This window comes from Dermochelys coriacea, chromosome 10 (assembly GCF_009764565.3).
Source record: "Dermochelys coriacea isolate rDerCor1 chromosome 10, rDerCor1.pri.v4, whole genome shotgun sequence".
Classification (NCBI taxonomy): Eukaryota; Metazoa; Chordata; order Testudines; family Dermochelyidae; genus Dermochelys; species Dermochelys coriacea.
The window spans coordinates 36,049,553-36,070,167 of NC_050077.1; the positions used below are offsets into that span (position 1 = coordinate 36,049,553).

At 44.3% G+C, this 20,615-nt stretch overlaps 1 protein-coding gene across 11 annotated transcripts in view; it reads left to right on the forward strand.

The window, feature by feature from the left end:
- The window catches only part of PIGQ (phosphatidylinositol glycan anchor biosynthesis class Q), a 51,046-nt gene extending 37,200 nt beyond the window's left edge, over nt 1-13,846 (forward strand). For 10 of the 11 annotated variants that reach the window (XM_043494395.1, XM_038418188.2, XM_038418196.2 and 7 more), the window contains 5 exons: nt 116-227; nt 1,722-1,802; nt 2,847-2,961; nt 7,012-7,073; nt 12,596-13,846. In XM_043494395.1, the coding sequence (XP_043350330.1) occupies nt 116-227; nt 1,722-1,802; nt 2,847-2,961; nt 7,012-7,073; nt 12,596-12,748 (523 nt within the window). In that variant the 3' untranslated portion in view covers nt 12,749-13,846. Of the gene's footprint in view, nt 1-115; nt 228-1,721; nt 1,803-2,846; nt 2,962-7,011; nt 7,074-11,599; nt 12,556-12,595 lie in introns of those variants that run through there. The other variant, XM_038418187.2, reaches the window with a different exon arrangement.
- The last annotated feature ends 6,769 nt before the right edge of the window (nt 13,847-20,615 follow it).

Below are 20,615 nucleotides of genomic sequence, written 5' to 3' on the forward strand. Positions count from 1 at the left end.
GATTCACATCCTGCCCCTGCTGCACTGAGAGTGTATGTGTAGCAATGGCAGTTGTTCTGTGGTATAGGTGGGGATCTCTTGGTTCTAATTTGTGGTGATTCTCCCCTTTGCACAGGCTCTACTGCCTGAAGATCTATGGCTTGTCATCTCTCTGGCGCCTGTTCCGCGGGAAGAAGTGGAATGTCCTGAGACAGCGGGTGGATTCCTGCTCCTATGACTTGGATCAGGTAGTGGCAGAGCGTCAAGGAGGTGCTGTGATAACTCTGGCCACAAAGTCCTGCAGCATGACCTGATCTTGCCTCATTTAATATTGGGATACAGACCACCAACTGCTCAATTATATCCAAATTGAATACAGCTCTTGGCAAGTTGTCTACATGGCTCCTGGAGCAAATTCTTGGCTACATCTGCTGTACCCCAAATCCATTCTTCCCCATATTCAAGGGAACTGATCCTGTGAGGTGCTGAGCAGTCATAGCAATGTCAGTGAGAGTTGCAGATGCTCACCACCTCTCAGGGTAAGGGTAGAGGAGTGGATATGTGGGAGGGAGACAATTTAAATAATTATAGTGGTGCCCAGCAGTGTTGCCATAGTAACATGCTTCTTAGTGTTTCTATTAAAAGACCCTATTTAATTCACATTGGGTTGGAGCTTGGCCCACACATTTTCACCAGCATGTAGAAAAAAATGTTCTGGAACAGTGTAAATCTGCTTTTTAAACTCTAAAATGCCACAGAAACAACATGAAAGTTGGTCAGAGCCAGGTTTCTCTGGCCTGATTTTAAAAGAATAATTTAAGTGGCCCTGAATAAAAAAGCTGCTTGGCACACTATTTTATATTTTCACTTTCCTTGAGCTTGAGAATTCCAGGTACAATGATAAATACACAGAGGGTGGCTAGCTTCATTAAAGCTTCCAATCTTGCGTTTGTAATCTCTGCTGAAGTGCTATTTGGTAACTTCCAGGACCAGTGCATCTCAGTGAATTGCAACAGATAATCTTAAGCCTCTTACACAATACTAGAGGAGCTACTTTTTCCTCTTTTCCCCTGTGACAGGAAAATAAGAACGTCAGGGTCAGAAAGGCTGTGTGCGCTACATCAGGGTTCTAGCTCATTGTATATTGATGATAATGGATTTGGCGCTAAGAGCCTCATCCTGCTGACATTGAAACCAGTGGGAGTTTTGTCATTGGCTTCTGTGGGAATAGATTTTCAAAACACAGATGTGAAAAGACTTTCTGAGATGCTAATACATGATGATTTTGCTAAGTAAAGGTGGGGGATGCGAGAGGAGCTTTTATTTGAAAAAAATAGCTGTAAACTAGAAGTTGGCCAGGAGTGAGTTATAGTGTATTTCTGGTTATGTGCTTAAATCCATGATGTTAATCTGCCTCTGGGGAAGGACCCTCTGGATACTATACTGAAGAAATGATGATGCGTTATTATTCTGTATCCTCTCTGTAATGGAAAATGTAATCTAAAGCTAAAGAGTCAAGTTGGAGCTATGTTGATTTATGCCAGGCATTTATTGAAGGCAGGATTACTGGAAGTATTCCGAGTAATTAAGTATTATTCACCAACAAGATGGTCTCAGAAGCAATGGCGTGGAGAGAGGGGTATTGAGAATCTTCCACATGCCCACAATCTAACCACTTAATACTGTCTAAATTTCTTGTGCCAGTACTCAACTAACAATAATTTGTGTCTTTTTTTCCCCAGTTATTCATTGGCACTTTGTTATTTACAATCCTGCTGTTTCTTCTGCCCACGACCGCGCTGTATTACTTGGTGTTTACCCTGGTAAGATTCAACCCTTAGAGATGGTCATATCTCATCTATGTATGTGAATGAAGTATAAAAAAGATTCCTAGTCATTTTCCCCCATCCCCATACAAATATATTCCTTTGACTGTCCCAGGAAGGGTTCTTGCCCACAGGCAATGTGGACCAAGCAGATGGAATTCAGGATACACACTTGTGTTTCTCTGAAGGGAATTCCCAGAAAATTAAAGTCATCAGGACAAACTGCTCCACTGACTTTTCCTGGAGCCATATTTAATCTTTCCCTCCAATTTCCTGGGGTGGCTGCACTTCTGGTTTGACCCAGAACTTTTCCATCTGGAAATTAACCTTTTCCATTAAAATCTACTTGGCAAGACTTTTGCGGGAAAGGAATCGGACTCTTTGTCCAATATGACTAGTCCGATTTGAGACATGGATGCACATTTTTTCCGCTAAAGGCTGGAACCTTCACATAATTTCAGCCTCTCTTTTGAAAGGGAGAAGGGTAAAAATAGTACAGGACTCAAATGAGTTTGAGAGAAAAAATGATTGACAGTATGACAAAAGGAGGTGCTCAAATCAGTGACGGCGAGGGGCTGTGTGAGGATACTAAGCAGAGAACTCATTTCTAACTGGCGTGCTTCTGCTTAAATGCTCTATAAAGGGATTCTTCAGTCACCAGCAAGCTATTTCTAGACACAAGGGTTTGCACCTATTTGCCAGCAGCTGCTAGACAGAGCGATGGATGCTATTGGAAACAGAAGCCTGAACTCCTCACATCAGCCTTTGATATGCTGGCCCATTATCTGAAAGTAGAGTATACCACATGTTTTTGCCACTGGCACCAAGGTTACTGTTATAGATTTAAGGTAAGATTCTTAAGGAGCCTGACTCTGACAGGGTGGGTGCTTAGCACTTTCTGAAAATCTGACCCTTTGAAGAAGCCTTGTGGTGAACATCCACAACTTGAAGCCCCCCAAATCGCTAGTCCCTTCTGATATTGTTAGCCCAACTGCTTACCTCAGTTCTGCCTGTTTTACATAACTAACTGTTTCTTTTTAGCTCCGTCTGCTGGTGGTGGTTGTGCAGGGCCTGATCCATCTGCTCGTGGACCTCATTGACTCTCTGCCCCTTTATTCAGTCATCCTTCGGCTCTGCAGATCCTACAGACTTGCAGGTTGGTCCTACACCACCATGCAGGCTTCTGCATTCACAGTGGTATTGTGAGTGGGCTTGATCTAATGCACAGGTAGCTTATTGCACTGAAAGAGGTAGGATGCCTGAAAAGTATTCAGGTTCCTAATGCAAAATCCATGCACTTGTCAATACTATTAACCAGTTATCCTGCGAAGCCTGATGATAAAGTCAGTGGAAACTAATATGACGCTAAAGCTGAGTCATAGGCAACATTATAAAGAACACTGAAACAAAAGGTGCCATTCTACTATACATCTTTTAAATCCGTTCATCTTATTTATAGCAGAGTAAGCCAGCTGGGTCAAGTAACCAGGGACTGGTCCAAACCTCAAATCCTCTGATATTCAGATAAGTTGTTAACTTGTGGTTTTCTCTTTCATTTTCACCCATCCCTATGTGGCTGGGAACCAAGGTATAGATATACTTCAAGAGAATCTGTTCTTCCGAAAAGTTAGATCCTCAGGTTGCATTGACTTCTATGGAGTTGTACTTATTTGCATTAGCTAAGGATCTGACCTGTAGTTTCTAGCTTAATTTCAGAACCCAAAAACTCTGACAGGTTTCAGAGTAGCAGCCATGTTAGTCTGTATCCGGAAAAAGAAAAGGAGTACTTGTGGCACCTTAGAGACTAACAAATTTATTTGAGCATAAGCTTTCGTGAGCTACAGCTCACTTCATTGGATGCATTCAGATAAGCATCCAGCTTTTTGAGGTTAACCTGTCCCCATTTCAAAGTTACTTTCTGCCAAGCCACTATTTGACAGCCATTTTTGGAACCAGGCTAAAGGATTGTACTGAAATGGGGTTAGCTGAAAACAGAGATAGCTCAACCAATTTAAATCAAGCTGGCTAAACCACAAGCCCCAAGCAAGTTTAAGAATATGAAGCACAGAGTTCTAAAAGCAAGAAACGGAGTGAAGAGCTTGATTATCACCGAACCAAGGTCAGTCATCAAATGGAAAGGAAGCCCGTGGCTGATGATAGTGGCCTTTTCTACTGGAGATATGCCAGATTCAGCTTTGGGAGCGAACGTGGGGAATGCTACAACAATGTTGCTTTCCAGTGCCTGTTGTCAGTAGGTCTCCATGTATTGACTTGCAGGAAGTTCTTGATCTATAGGAGCTGTCTTTGTGGGACAGGAAATGCAGCTGAAGAAAGTTACCAGTAAACTGCAAGTGATTAGCTGGAAGGAAATCATGTTGATATTGATAAATAATAGATAAATAACTTCTCTATGATACCATCCGGCCTTCAAGATGAAGGAAAATGAAAATATATTAGGACCCCTGTTCAGGAGGGACATAATGGGAGGACATCTTTTAGGGTTTCCATCATCTCTGACCACCCCCAACCCAGAACAGGAACATTTTATCTGAGAGAGGTAAGGAGAGAAAGGATCTGATCAAAATTCAAAGCTGAGATAGCTCTTCAAGAACCAGCATTCTTTCATTTCCTTCCTGCTTGGTTTCTGTCACCAATTACAGTCATATCCCAATGGTATTGCTTTTTTCATCTTGGAAAGATCATGAAGGTTTTTTCAACACTCTGAATTTATTACTTTACTATCACTGAGGATTTAGTGAGGTTTTTAACTGCAGCTCAGTTCAGTCCTGACATCTGGCCTCTGATTTCCTTGGCTTAGACTCTGAATTGACAAAACTCTGGTATGCATGTCATCTTAACAAGTGTAGATGGGTAATGATCAATCCATAGGTTAGGAGTCTATAGATCTTACTCCTACACACCTAAAGTGAAATGTTTTTATAAAACCACCTGGAAATCTATCAAATCTGTAGTCCTCCAGCCAAGAGAGCTGTACGCCCAGCAGTGACAAAAGAGAGACAGACTGAAGCAAGCTGTCCTGAGTTAGGCTGGATATGCTCCACTCTGGGGTTAGAACTGTTTTTCTCTTGAAGGTGGCATTATGTAGTGAGTGAGGCACTGCATTGAGAGTCAGGGAAACTGGGTTTTGTTTCTGGCTCGGCCACTAACCTGCTGTGTGACCTTTGGCAAGTCACTTCACAGTCCAGCCTGGCCTTCAGGCAGGAGAAGCTCAAGTGTTCTTGCTCTGCTTGTCCTCTCTGCAGCATTTGATACTATTTGATCATTCCTGTCCCATTTCAAATAAGTTGCTGGCATGAATAGAAGTGCCCTGAAATGGCTCAGATACATCCTGTCAGACTGAATGCAGAACGTCACTATGAGCAACTGTTCTTCCTCTCCAGAGCCCTCATCTGCTAACACCCACAGCGCTCAGTCTTCCACTTGGTATTATTCACCATCTATATGAAACCTCTGGGAGCCATTGAGGCAACATGGGCTGAAGTGCCAGCAGATGGCACCCAGTTCTACATCTCCTTTATGACAAATGTAAACAGCATCATTTCCCAGCTTTCATCAATGACTGACTAGAATAAACACCTGGATGACAAGTTCCTGGCTTGAGCTGAACCCAGACAAGACTGAGGTGATGCTGGCTGGCAGAGGGAAGTGCTTCAAAGATCTTGCCTCCTCTATAACGCTCTGCACTGTCAAGGGAATCTGCCCTCAAATTTCTTATGTCCCCAGCCTTGGGGTCCTTTTGGATTCCTTGGTGCTGTTTAATGCCTAAGTAGTCATGGTAACAAAAAATGCCCACTACCATCTGTGTCTGGCCAGAAGAGTGTGCTCCAAAATCCTATTGGATAGAGATCTGCCCATAACAATCCAATCCATTCATTCATGACAGCCAGGCTTGATTACTGCAACTCATTACATCTGGGAATGAAGCCACAGGCTACAAAATGTGGAAGCCTGTCTACTTAGCAACACAGATCACCAGAACGCATCACCCTGGTGCTTTGCTTTACGCTGGTTCCCCAATTAATCCAGAATCCAGTTCAAGGTCTCTGTCCTGATTTTTAAAGTGCCTCATGAGATTGGCCATTGCTACATGAGAAATACCTCTCCCTCCATCACCATGACTTTCCACAACATTTACCTTCCACTGGAACAGTGAAACTGTGATCCTATAGGGGAGGCTCATATGGAGAGTGAATTCCCCATTCTAAGGTCCGGTTGCTGTGTAAATTCTGCTTTACACAGGAGCTGGACTTTAGACTAGGGAATTCACTCTGATAAGAGACAAGAATGACCACAGGCCTCACCAATTGCAGAACTTAAATGTAACACTCCTTTGACTTAGCTTTCCCTTAATTTCTACACACACACACACACACTATAAACTAATCTAAAGATTAAGAAGGGGGAGAGATTATTTTTGTTTTTAAAAAATTTGGGATGCACTTAGATACTATGGTGATGGGACCATATAAGTACTTATATAAAGGATTTTATTTCTAATTCTACAACTGACCTTGGACAAGTCATTTCAGCTCTCTGTGCCTCAGTTTCCCCATCTGTAAAAAGGGATAATAATGTATACCTGCTTTGTAGGGGTGTTCACAGGAAGTGTTATGAGAACCTCCAATGAAAGGCCCCTCTATAAAGTGAAAAATACTGTATTCTCCCTCTTTTAAATGTTACATTAAGCACTGTTATGTAGAATGTCATAGCTTGGATCCACCATCTTCCCTGTCTGACTTTAAGGTACTGTGGGATTTAGTGAGCCCTGGAGGGAATACAGAAGTGAAAACTGTAGTGGCAGCTGCAGCAGTTAATAGCATGCTGAAAATGTATGAATGGCTTCATTGTGATCAATAGTCATTGATTGTTTTGAATTTACTTTGTGTCATCTATTATCACAGGCCTAACCCCATTTACTCTGAAAGTAGAAGGGAGACATATACATGTACAGTAGCCATATGAAAAATGACTAAAGGAGAGTTTTCTGTCCCTCATTTACATGGGGTAGAGCATTCCCCTTTTCTGCTGAAATGCTGGGAGCAAATATAGATCATTACAGTTCCCTTGCCATAATCCCCAGGCTTGCTCTCTTGTGTGACTTTTAGGAAATCCCTTTCAACTAATTGATCCAAGTAGAGAATAGAGATTGTTCTCCTCCATGGTGGTTCTCTGTTTGTTTTTTCAGCTGGTGTGAAGTTCAGAGTCCTTGAACAGAAGGCTGGAAAACCCCTTCGACTCTTAATGCAGGTAAATCACAGGCTGCTTAGTGCTCACAGTTATGTCCTCTGCTATAGGATTGCCAGCAGGACTGTCCCTAGGATTCTGACTCCTTTAGAAAGAGTTCTGATAGCTCTCTCAAGATGGAATTCTAGGGAAAAGCATCTCCAAAGTTTCAGTGGAGATCTGGGATATAGAGGTGAGGGGAAATATATTTCACCTCGGTCCTGCACTCTGTCACTCCTAGTTAGTGTGCCTTGCTTTTGTGTTCATCTGGTTGGCTTCTAATGAAGCATTATACATAAGAAGCAGCATTCTGTATGTTACAAAATGAAACTTGAATAGTTGTGAGTAGTGATGGTCCATCACTTCTGTGATTAGCATTATCTCACTGCTCTGTTGTCTGCAGCTGTGCTTTAATAAATGCTGTGCCTTGAGAGAGGCAAAAAAGACTGGCCACACTCAACCAGAGTGGGAAACGGTTAAGGAGAACCAAAACCCAGTTCTAGTAAGAGGGTCTTCCCTTCCAGATGAGCTGAGAAGCATGAGTTACTTAGTGCACCAGTCAGCTTGGTTCATTGTAGACAGGAAAAGAAGGGTGGGTGCCTTGTGAAACTGTTCCCAAGTTTCATCTCGGGATTGCCCTGTGATGAGCTGAGGGGAGGAGTCTCTTCCTTGCTGTCTTTCAAATCTTACATTTTCCACCCTCTAAGGAACAGATGTTCCAGGAAGGCTTTTCTGAAAATGGGCTGACATGGTGGCAACAGATAATTTCTCATTACAAGTGCAGGAGCAATTGTGGGGCCTCCATTTCCTGATCACTATTTGCAGAGCTAATACATTCTTGCAGTACAATCTGCTGATCAGTAGAATAGCAAGAAGCAAGACTTTGACACCAGTGGGTTTCTTTGCTACAGCTGAGATCCACTTGTTCCAGTAGAAGGGGGGCCATCGAGAAGTCAGCTACAGTTCATCTATACTTTCACCTGGTTCCACCCCGCTCTAACTCCTACTTGCATCTCCAAATAGGATAGAGCAGTCTGGAGCTAGTCTGATCTGCACCAGCTGGCAACAGTTCTCCAGGTACCATCCACAAGCTGGGTATAGCAGAACTAGAGCATACTCTGACCATACTGCTTGTTTCCTTTGCTGCAGCCAAGGGATGGCATAAGAGCCAGCTCCTCTGACTATGCTCACAGGGATCTCCTCCACAGGGAAGGTGTGCACAGTTTCTGTTCTCTTTGTGCCACTGGGGAGATGCAAGGCAATATGGTGGGGCTGAGAATCATAGAATCATAGAATATCAGGGTTGGAAGGGACCCCAGAAGGTCATCTAGTCCAACCCCCTGCTCAAAGCAGGACCAAGTCCCAGTTAAATCATCCTAGCCAGGGCTTTGTCAAGCCTGACCTTAAAAACCTCTAAGGAAGGAGATTCTACCACCTCCCTAGGTAACGCATTCCAGTGTTTCACCACCCTCTTAGTGAAAAAGTTTTTCCTAATATCCAATCTAAACCTCCCCCATTGCAACTTGAGACCATTACTCCTCGTTCTGTCATCTGCTACCATTGAGAACAGTCTAGAGCCATCCTCTTTGAAACCCCCTTTCAGGTAGTTGAAAGCAGCTATCAAATCCCCCCTCATTCTTCTCTTCTGCAGACTAAACAATCCCAGCTCCCTCAGCCTCTCCTCGTAAGTCATGTGCTCTAGACCCCTAATCATTTTTGTTGCCCTTCGCTGTACTCTTTCCAATTTATCCACATCCTTCTTGTAGTGTGGGGCCCAAAACTGGACACAGTACTCCAGATGAGGCCTCACCAGTGTCGAATAGCGGGGAACGATCACGTCCCTCGATCTGCTCGCTATGCCCCTACTTATACATCCCAAAATGCCATTGGCCTTCTTGGCAACAAGGGCACACTGCTGACTCATATCCAGCTTCTCGTCAACTGTCACCCCTAGGTCCTTTTCCGCAGAACTGCTGCCGAGCCATTCGGTCCCTAGTCTGTAGCGGTGCATTGGATTCTTCCATCCTAAGTGCAGGACCCTGCACTTATCCTTATTGAACCTCATTAGATTTCTTTTGGCCCAATCTTCCAATTTGTCTAGGTCCTTCTGTATCCTATCCCTCCCCTCCAGCGTATCTACCACTCCTCCCAGTTTAGTATCATCCGCAAATTTGCTGAGAGTGCAATCCACACCATCCTCCAGATCATTTATGAAGATATTGAACAAAACGGGCCCCAGGACCGACCCCTGGGGCACTCCACTTGACACCGGCTGCCAACTAGACATGGAGCCATTGATCACTACCCGTTGAGCCCGACAATCTAGCCAGCTTTCTACCCACCTTATAGTGCATTCATCCAGCCCATACTTCCTTAACTTGCTGACAAGAATGCTGTGGGAGACCGTGTCAAAAGCTTTGCTAAAGTCAAGAAATAATACATCCACTGCTTTCCCTTCATCCACAGAACCAGTAATCTCATCATAAAAGGCGATTAGATTAGTCAGGCATGACCTTCCCTTGGTGAATCCATGCTGACTGTTCCTGATCACTTTCCTCTCCTCTAAGTGCTTCAGGATTGATTCTTTGAGGACCTGCTCCATGATTTTTCCAGGGACTGAGGTGAGGCTGACCGGCCTGTAGTTCCCAGGATCCTCCTTCTTCCCTTTTTTAAAGATGGGCACTACATTAGCCTTTTTCCAGTCATCCGGGACTTCCCCCGTTCGCCACGAGTTTTCAAAGATAATGGCCAAGGGCTCTGCAATCACAGCCGCCAATTCCCTCAGCACTCTCGGATGCAATTCGTCCGGCCCCATGGACTTGTGCACGTCCAGCTTTTCTAAATAGTCCCTAACCACCTCTATCTCTACAGAGGGCTGGCCATCTCTTCCCCATTTTGTGATGCCCAGCACAGCAGTCTGGGAGCTGACCTTGTTAGTGAAAACAGAGGCAAAAAAAAGCATTGAGTACATTAGCTTTTTCCACATCCTCTGTCACTAGCTTGCCTCCCTCATTCAGTAAGGGGCCCACACTTTCCTTGGCTTTTTTGAGGATGTGGCCCCAGTGATTATAGTGGTATGGTGGTGACTGCTCCAGGTTAAAGGGATCAAGGAGTTAGTTGGTGAGTACAATAAGATCTTGATCAATAGGCCCATCACAGAAAGGAATCTTCCTAGTGTGTGGCACCATATATTGTATCAAGAGAGGGTCAGAAGGGCCTGGATACACAGACCCTCTATATCCTGGTCCCTCCCTCAAAGATCAGCACATAGTAAAGGTAGCTTTCTGTTGCAGTGTGGGGGCAGTAATGCCAGGCAGGCCTGTCTCAGAAATCTGGTGGGCCCTACCACTATCAGATCAGGATTTGCAGCATGAATATCTGGAAAACCTATTTTGACACAGATTAAAATTCACACAGTGATACGCTGAGCTCTGTGTAGCAACTCATGCTATTTCTGTCTCCAGCTTCCTCGTGTCACCTCCCCATTATCCCCATGTGTCTCATTATCCTGCGGAGCAATGCTTCCCCACACCATGCCAAAGGGGAGAAGTTTGTGTGTGTAATTGTAATTGTGCGCACATGTACAAAATATAAGACCTGGATGATTGAAGATTCTCCCAGTCTCTGGGCACTAAGCTGATCTAGGTGACAGCTGATCAGAAACATATGACAATGTCATGATGGATTAAAAACGATTTGTAGACTGATTTGAATTGGGCGGTCTCTGCAGCTGGTTTATGAGGATGTTCATTTCCCTTGGGATTCAGCAAACTATTGGTTTTTTATTTTAAAAAAAAACATTCAGTGTCATCAGAATGTAGAATCCAAATACAAGTATATTGGTGAGGGCAGGAAGATTCCATTGCTGTTTAATTCACTCCAAAAAGCACTATGCAACTTAGTATTTACACTGGGTTTTAAAATAATGTGTTTTGTAAACATATCAAAAAATACTCCTGGCTACTAGCTATTGGCTTCCCTGATTTTCATGCAGCCAAGTTTTATAAAAGGGGATCTAGAGGAATTGACTCCTTTACAACTTTGATCCCTCTCTGCACATTCACCCAGAAATTTCCTTAACAACAACTTGTTTGCAAAGGGTTAAGCAAAAGAGGAAGGGAAAAGGGAATGATTCCATTATGAAACAAGGGAGGTATATTTTATCAGTTTATACAGCCTTGAACTACAGAGATTGTATAAAAGGAACTCACGACAGCAACTTCCCTAACAAAACTGTTACGTTTTTTTTTTTAATTTAAAACATGACAGTAAGACGCTGTTGTTCTGTGCTGGGCTGAAAGCCATTTCTTATCTCTCAGTAGGTGAAATTCACTCCTATGCCCCCAGTCCTCCACACAGATGTACATTTAAACTAAATGGGCATAGGAATGTTGTGTCCAAATAGTCAGTAGCCTCACTTCCCTAGCAACAATCCCTTGTCGTCCCCCGCAAATGGACCTGTTTCCATCTGAAATTTAACCATGTGGATGAAGCTGGGTGACTAGCTAGTAATAAAGTTATTTAAATTTTGTTTCTTTTTCTTTTGGCAGATTCCTTGTGGCCCCCATCTTGAACAAATTGAATCTATTCAGAATTACTCTCCAATAACTTAAGTGATAATTATTGGTCTGGAGATTGAGAGTATGTGAAATTTGAGCTGCATTAGTTATTTTGATTAGACAGACAAATCACATAGTATGATTCTGTTCCCTGACTGGATGAACACAGCTCTTTGATTTCTGCTACAAATGCTCATCTTGACAAATTCAAACCTCGCTTCCTGTGAATCTGCTCAGTATTCACTTAAAATTATTGTACCATGAACGTGTCTGCCAGTGAACTCATTCACTAGCAATTGGTACAAAGCAAATACGAAAAGAGATGTGAACCCAGCCGAAGAGAATTAATTTTAAAATGTTACTGACGAGTCATGTGAAATGTTCTGTGGCATGCATCCAGTTCTAATTGGACTTGAGGCTGAAAAAGGTGGAATAGGTGCTGAGTTTAGTATATGCATACGTGCATTGCTGGATTGGTGCCACAGTGCTCAGCCTCTTGCAGGATTGAGTCAATAATTAATCTTACTGGTATATTCCACAGAAGTGCTGTAAAAATGTGTCCCCAAAAGAGTATTCTATTGAATACCATGTCTGTGGACATGGTTACAGTACAGTTTCTTTGTGTCAGGTTGATGAAACCTTAGCAGTGCTCTAAAACCAGGCTTATAACTTGGGCTGTGCCTCTGTTTCCCTATCTGTAACCTGAGGGTAACAATTCCTTCCCCACAGAGAGATTGTGAGGCTAAATTCATTTGAGATCCGCAGGTGGAAGGTGCTATAGAAGAAAAAAGAATTATTACATAGCCAGCAAACTCTTGTAACCCATTTGTGTGCAGCAGTGTAGCTGGGAGATTCTAATAGGGCATTAATGTGATGGTACAAAGGCAGAAAGAATTGCGCGCACTCACACACACACCCTCCTCTCCTCATTGTTCACACCATGACCTGTTTTCATTGCCATTGTCCCTCTTCCTTCTCTACTTCCAGATAAATCCTCTGTCCTATGGCAGCGTGGTGCAGACGTACAGGCTCCCAACCTATGCTTGTTACCCTAAGGATTCCTGGAGCTCTCTGTGCAAGAAGCTGTTTGTTGGAGAGCTGATCTACCCTTGGAAGCATAAAGGGGAGAAGCAGGACTAAAGGGAAGCAAATGAGCCAGGCCTGAAAGAATGAGCCAAAAACTACCATTCAAACCCACTCACTGCTCCCAGGCCCAGTGAGCCTGGACCCAGCAGCTGCTAGCTGGGACAATGCTGTCAAATCCTCTGCTGAGACTCTGGTAATGTGCGAGGAGGGGCTGCATTTTAAATGGGAGTGTTTTTATATAATCTCCTTCAGCTTTCCCCCTCCTATACGGCCCCATCCAGCTGACTTGGTTTCCAGGCTATTCTCTGTTAATGAAGTGTTATTCTGCCCTAGATTACACTGTTCTTGCCTGGCAGCACTAGGGGCCAGAGGTTTAACCCTTCAGTGCCTCTCCACAGCAGCATACCATGTAAGCCAGGGCATAGCTCCTGATCAGCCTGATGGTCTGTTAGTCTTTCCATGCAAGTTCATGGGGACATATTAAAGCTGCCCTGGGACCTGAGGGTGATTAAAGCCAAAAAGCTGAGGTGGATTATTACATCCAGGTATTCTGGACCTTTCATATTCATGTGTTCAAGCCAATTCATTAAATGCATGCTCCCAAACTGGATGGTCAGATTGGAAACAGTACTGGTATGTAGCCCATTGATTTGTCCCATTTCTTTTTCTTTGGTTATCCCACTGCAGCACCAGAGCAAGGGTGAGCATAGAAAAAATGTAGCATGGAGGCCAGAAAACACACACTGCTCTGGGACCATGCCTAACCCACCATTTACAGCAGGAACAGACAGAGGTAGGGTTTCACCACAAAAAATCATCTTTGGCCTAAATATTCTTAACGGACTAGTGATGTTGGATGCATCTGTTTCTCAGTGCCCAATCTGAGACCTTTTAAAGGGGCCTGATTTTTGGACAGTCCAGACCCTGTAACAGCTCACAAAATTGGCCTCTAAAACTACTAGTCGCTTTGGAAAATGTAGACCTCATTTCTTAAGAATACTTTTCTTGCTTACGGTACTAACCTCCAGATCACAATGAAAACAATGGTCTCTTTCTCTGTCAGATTTTAAGTACATACACATTATGGTGTCTGTTCCTCTTTCAAAGTGTTCCTCCTATTAACCCGAATGGGAAATACATTAATGTGTTGGCCAGGGAGTAGATTCTTTAGTATGTACCTAACACATACATTTCTGTAGTTTAAAATAGAGACTATATACAGATGTGTAAGTACACTGTGCTAGGTGTACAACAGTCACTTCCCATATCCTAAACGGGATATTTAGGGTTGCTGTGCACTGTTGCCAGATTGCATTCCAGTGGTGGCTGCATTACACTGGTGGTGAAAACAACAAGGAGTACTTGTGGCACCTTAGAGACTAACAAATTTATTTGGGCGTAAGCTTTCGTGGGCTAAAACCCACTTCATTAGATGCATGGAGTGGAAAATACAGTAGGAAGATATATGTAGAACATGAAAAGATGGGGATTGCCTTACCAATTCTAATGAGACAATTCAATTAAAGTGGGCTATTATCAGCAGGAGGAAAAATCACAATTAGTGATAATCAGGGTGATCCATTTCAAACAGCTGACAAGAAGGTGTGAGTAACAGTATGAGGGGTGAGGGGGGTGAATAGCATGGGGAGATAGTTTTTAGTTTGTGTAATGACCCATCCACTCCCAGTCTTTATTCAGGCCTAATTTGATGGTGTCCAGTTTGCAAATTAATTCCAGTTCTGCAGTTTCTTATTCGAGTGTGTGTTTGACATTTTTTGTTGTTGAAGAATTGCCACTTTTAAGTCTTAATTGAGTGTCCAGGGAGGTTGAAGTGTTCTCCAGCTGGCTTTTGAATGTTATAATTCTTGACATCTGATTTGTGATCTTTTTTTGCATAGAAACTGTCCGGTTTGGCCAGTGTACATGGCAGAGGGGCATTGCTGGCACATATATGTGATGTGATATATGCCATCATGTGCCAGCAATGCCCCTCTGCCATGCACATTAGCCAAACTGGACAGACTCTACACAAAAGAATAAATGGACACAAATCAGACGTCAAGAAGGGCAGTGGTGGGTGAGTGATCTTTTGTCCCATCCTGCGTTCAGCCTGGTTACATGGTCTTGAGAGAGGAGGAGGATTTGTCCCCATATAGATAATATGCTTTGAGCTCTTTCTGGGTGAATAAGCACTTGTTACACTGGTGTACATGTAGGTTAAAATCTTCATTAAGGCTAGGTCTCTACTTGGAGCTAGGGGTGTAATTCCCAGCTTGCGTAGACATACTTGCACTAGCTCAATGAGACTTAGTCCACTAAAAATAGTAGTGTAGCTGTAGTAGCATGGGCAGCAATAAGCCGCAGCACGGGGTAGCTGTCCTGAGTACAAACCCACCCAGATCTCATGAGTGAGTACTCAGGGCGGCTAGCCCATGCCACTGCTGCCTGTGCTACTGTGTCTACACTACTGTTTTTGGCACGCTAGCCGAAGTATATCTACACAAGCTGGGAATCGCACCCCTAGCTGCCAGTGTAGACATAGCCTCAGAATTCAGCCTTCACCTTTGCATCCACAAGCATGAGCTGAAAAAACAAATTTGTTTACATAAATATTTGTTTAAGATGTTCTCTAAAACATTCCTTACACAGCAAAAGTAAAGTCTGCCAGAATTTTACAAGAGGTCTCCAGGTCCTTAGTGAGGTCATTGCACAGGAGAAAGAATGTTATGCTGCCGGTATGGTTTGGGGATTAGTGCAATCAGGAGAACGTTTTCTGCTTGCATGGTCCAAAACAAAGTATATTATTGAAAGCAACTAGTTTGGCAAAAATCCCTCTTATCACCCCTAATACTGCCAGGGATTTTCAATGAAATCTTGATTTGTAGGTATGACATACCCCAGGGTGCAATCTGGACTGATGTATCCCCTTAGCTCCCCAGCCTGTGATGCCTTTTACACTGCTTTGCTGGTGAACAGCAACCCCTCTGTGCTCTGCACGCACACAGCCACTAGCATGTAAAATCACTCCCAGATGAATACAGGAACACTGTGCCCAGCCTTCCATGAATTACATACAGAGTGACACCCACATTTCCCTCCATTCCAGCAGAGTCCCCAGAAATGTGTGTCTTGTACTGCTCAGTAACTCCCTGGACAGTACAAGGTCATAGACTCATAGACTATAGATCAGGGGTGGGCAAACTACGGCCCGCAGGCCGGATCCAGCCCATAAGGGTTTTGAATCTGGCCCGCAGGATTGCCAGCCCCGTGGCGCCGCGGGCCCTACACCGCTCCCGGAAGCAGCCAGCACCATGTCCCTGTGACCCTGGGCTCTCTGCCTCCTGCAGGGGCCACAGGGACCTTGTTCTGGCCACTTCCGGGAGTGATGCAGGGCCAGAGCAGGCAGGGAGCCTGCCTTAGCCTCGCTGCGTGCCACTGCTACCCCAGCGCCACTCAAGGTAAGCGGCGCTGGGCTGGAGCCCGCATCCCAACCCCCTGCCCTGAGCCCCCTCCCACACTCTACAGCCCTCCCTGCACCCCAACCCCCTTCCCTGAACCCCCTCATACACCTCGCACCCTTCCTGCACCCCAACCCCTTGCCCTGATCTGCTTTCTGCACACCACACCCCCTCCTGCACCCCAACCTCCTGCCCCAGCCGTACATTCATGGCCCTGCATGCAATTTCCCCATCCAGATGTGGCCCTCAAGCCAAAGAGTTTACCCATCCCGTCGTAGATAGATTGATTATGTAATGATTATGCACCAGCCTTGTTGAGCCTAAGTAGAGTTTCCCAAATACTTCAATCCAAACACACACTGGTGTAGGTAAAACAACAGAACAAATGTATTAACTAGAGAGAGACAGATTTTAAGTGATTAAAAGTGATAAGGCATAAAAGTCAGAATTGGTTACAAAAGATATAAAAAGATAAAACCACAAGCTAATTCCTAAACTTTATCAAGGCTAATAAGTTTAAAAGCACAAGGCCCATCTCACCATAAACTGTAGTAAAATTTCACAGGCTGCATCTCCTTCCAACCTGGGACCATTCCCCTTCTTAGTTCAGTTCTTTCAGAGTCATTGATGTCCTGAGCAGAAAGGGGTGATATGGAAGTCACTGTCTCTTACTTTATACCCTCCTCCTCTCTGAGAATTACCCCCTGCCGGGTATAGACAAACAGGGGACTGTGTACATGAGATTTGAAACATTCCTGTGATACAATGTCACTTTTTTGTTTATACCTTCCCATTGCTGAAGAATGGCCGGTTAAACAGGTAATGGCTCTTTGACACCTGTTTGGGGTGGAAGTGTGTCTTTGTCTCTGAAAAACTGGTTTGAACCTGCTTGTCTTAACCTTGGAGCAAGTTACAACAATGGTACATAGTAGAATCTACTAACTTCTCATACACTGTTACACACATTTTACCAGGACAACCGTATTCAGCAGATTGAGTTTTCAACTGATACCTCACAAGGCATACATTGTACAAAATATATCATAACCATATAAAAGTGGTGAACAGGGGTACAGGGTGTCACAGTAGGTGGCTCCAGACACCATGGAGTTCTGTGCTGGTCTTTAACGTTCAGTGTGTCAGTCACTATTAACGTCAGTTTTGCAGTTGTTTTAGAACAGTACAGAGTGCACAATGTATAAACTGTTGTTTCCAGCATAGGGCTCATTAAGGCCAGATTGTGATCCCTTATGTTAGTGAACAGTCGCAGTCAGTGGAACTGTTCTTGTGACCAAGGGATTTAACAATCTGGCCCTGAGCAATTAAATAACCCTTCAGCTTTGCTTCCTTGCTCTGTGAGTTCAAGAGCCAGATTGTAATGCCCTTACCTTCAGAAATACCTTATGCCTCTTGTATTTAATCCCATTGAAACACCTGCATCACGCCACTGTCTTCAGCTCCAAGTAAAAAGAAAAGGAGTACTTGTGGCACCTTAGAGACTAACAAATATATTTGAGCATAAGCTTTTGTGAGCTACAGCTCACTTCATCGGATACATTTGGTGGAAAATACAGTGGGGAGCCTACAGATTTCCAAACGGAATCGGTTAATTCAATAACTGCTTACTGCAGGGTTCCTTACACCTCCACCTAATCTGGTATCCTGTCTCTGACAATGGCCTGTAATAGCTGCTTCAAGGGAGGTGCAAGGAACCCTGCAGTAGGCAGTTATGGGATAACCTGCCCATGGGAAAAGACTTTTCCTACCCTTTTACCCACCTGGACAACCTTAATGTCTTCCCTGGTGGGAGGGCAGAATCTGAAGACAAGAGAATGGCCCAGTCACTGGAACTTTTCTGCTAGCAATTCTTTGATGCACAAATGCAAAAAAAAATCCACTGTGCTCTCCCAGAGCTCAGCTGGCCCTGTAGGGCTGACAGCACTGCACCTGAATATGCACAGAAAGAAGATTAAAATAATGGCATCTTAATTCAAAACACAGTCACTTTTCACACTAGAACCACACTTTACACTGCATCTATCAACAGCTCTGCCCCTAGGGCTTTGCCTCTTCAGCACCTCCCACTTTTCCAAGCCTGCTTCCAAATCTTGGATCTAGCTGGTTAAGTCTGATTCTTGTCTGAGATCAGAAAAAAGTTTGGCCTTCTACAGATCACTTTTCTACTATTGTTAATAGATTATACCCCACCTCCTTTCAGAGTTGTGACCCTTCTTTTTGGCAAGTGCCAAATTTGCTAGATGCTTCAGTATTAAATTAGTTCTATAAAGACTCTGACATTCATTTAAGAGTTGTTAATTATCACTAGAACTGACTAATACCCTCCTGATCAACCTAACACACTGACCCTTCTGAGACACACAGGGTTACTCTGGTTTGAGTGAGAGAACTTGGAAATGAAAGCCACTTCTGGTCATGATCCCTGCCTGGGCTTTCCTCACTGGGAATCAGGTTGCTACTGACGCTCCTAGTGCTCTCTGCCTTTGATGGGACTTGAGCCTACGGACCCCCTGTTTTCTCTGCCTGGTGTTCACCATTTACCTCCTTTGGGTTGCTAGTGTGGGAAACCCAGTCATCAAACCTTTTTTGGTTATGAACAGAGAGACATAACAAAGCAGCATTTGTCCGGCTCAAGGCTTCTCAACCCAACTACAGCCACCCTGTATATAAGCATTCTTCTGTGCTGGGATCAGCATCCTCTTCCACTCCAGCACGGGCTGTGTCCCAGCACTAATATTTCTTTGAGTGAGAGAAAGAGCTGCTTGTACTGTGGGGCTGACTTAAACACCCAGAACGTGTTGCTGTTGAAAGGAAATAGAAATCGCCCTGTCAGTCCTCCTGAACAAAGGCCTGGCTTGTGGTTTTTGGGGTTTTCCCCTAATGCAGTCCTGCAGTTGGACTCAAGCCTTGTTATGCAGGCCCAGCCACTGTATACAACTGAGATCCATATACTGAAAGCTTTCATTGCATGCCATGCCATCTCCAGTGATGGAAATACAGATCCTAGATAACAAGAAACGGATCAGTGCTGATATGTTAACCCCTGTTCTACAGCCCCACCGCATACAGATCTCTTGCTAAAACCAATATGAATACAGCTCACAGGACAGCCCTTAAGGTAGCTACTGCAATTCTATACTAGATAGGAATGTACACTATATTAAAGTGAATTCTCAAAGCCTTTAGAAATTACCTGTAAGACTCACACCACCCTCCTCACTCGGACTGGTGTGAGAGTCTCTCTGAGAGAGTTGCCATTCCATTAATACATCTCAGCAGGGTGAAAACACCTGAGGAGCCAGGTTATTGGATATTTCCTGATGATTGGTGGCGGAGGAGCTTCCTGCCAGCTCTGATGTGGATTAGAAAGACAGAGGGAACCATTCTGCCCTGATGACACCACACCCCATCCCATTAAAACCAATGGGGTTGCATGCATGTAAATTGGTGCAAGAGCTGTGATTCCTACTGGAATGTATGACCAAGGAGGAAGGAGTTTTGAAGCTTGTTGTATGGGGAGTTAGAGAAATCTGCAGTGATGTAACTAAATCAGTGTAGTTATTCAGTGTAGCTACTTAACATAGACACGCAGCATGTATGTAAATGTAAATGTAAAGTGGGGTGTGATGGGGTATACAGACCACACTCAGGCTGGAAAGGGTTAACAAACTGTCAGGAGCACAATCAGCCCCGCCCACTACACCTGTAGTAGGTGTCAAGCCTGTAGGAAGGGGATGGAAAGGGGAAAGCTCACTCAGTTGTGGCTGGCTGGAAAGAGAGAAGACCATCTGCTTGCATTTGGGGATAGAAGCCTGGCTGGAGCCAGGACTCAGTAGAACTGTGCTGGTTAGAGCCTCCCTGGCAGGCAGGCCTGATGCTGGACTATTTGGGTTTATCAGGGACCTGCTGATGATTAAACCAAGCAGCAGAGGGTGTCTCACCTGAGGGGAATTTGAGATCTGCAAGCTGAGCCTGGGGGCAGGTTGGATGAATAACCTCAGAAGGGCTGAGAACTACGTCCAGCTGGGATACAGGAGCCTTTATTTCATGTTTGTTTTGAGACTGTGACCTTGTGCTCTGCTACCCCAGAATGGGAGGAGGCTGAACGTTCATAGTGACTCAAGCCAGAGCACTGAGCCATAAACCACCAGAGTGGGCTAGAAACCCAGTCAGGGAAACTGAGGCAGGGCAGCTGCAGAACCATGCTTGACCTCAAGGATGCGCATAGGGGTGGCGACCTGACAGCATGGGGCTTACATCAGTAATTTACCAGATTACATCTCAGAAATGTTGCTGCAATGTATCTAGGTTGGGGTTTGCACCAGCATAGCTACATCAGTGTAGATACCAGAGTCAATGTCTCTAGGGTAGAGTGGGCCTTAGGGACCAATGGAGGAGTTAGCCCCTCTGTCTGCAGTGGTAGATCCATGCTGCTCAAAGGAATT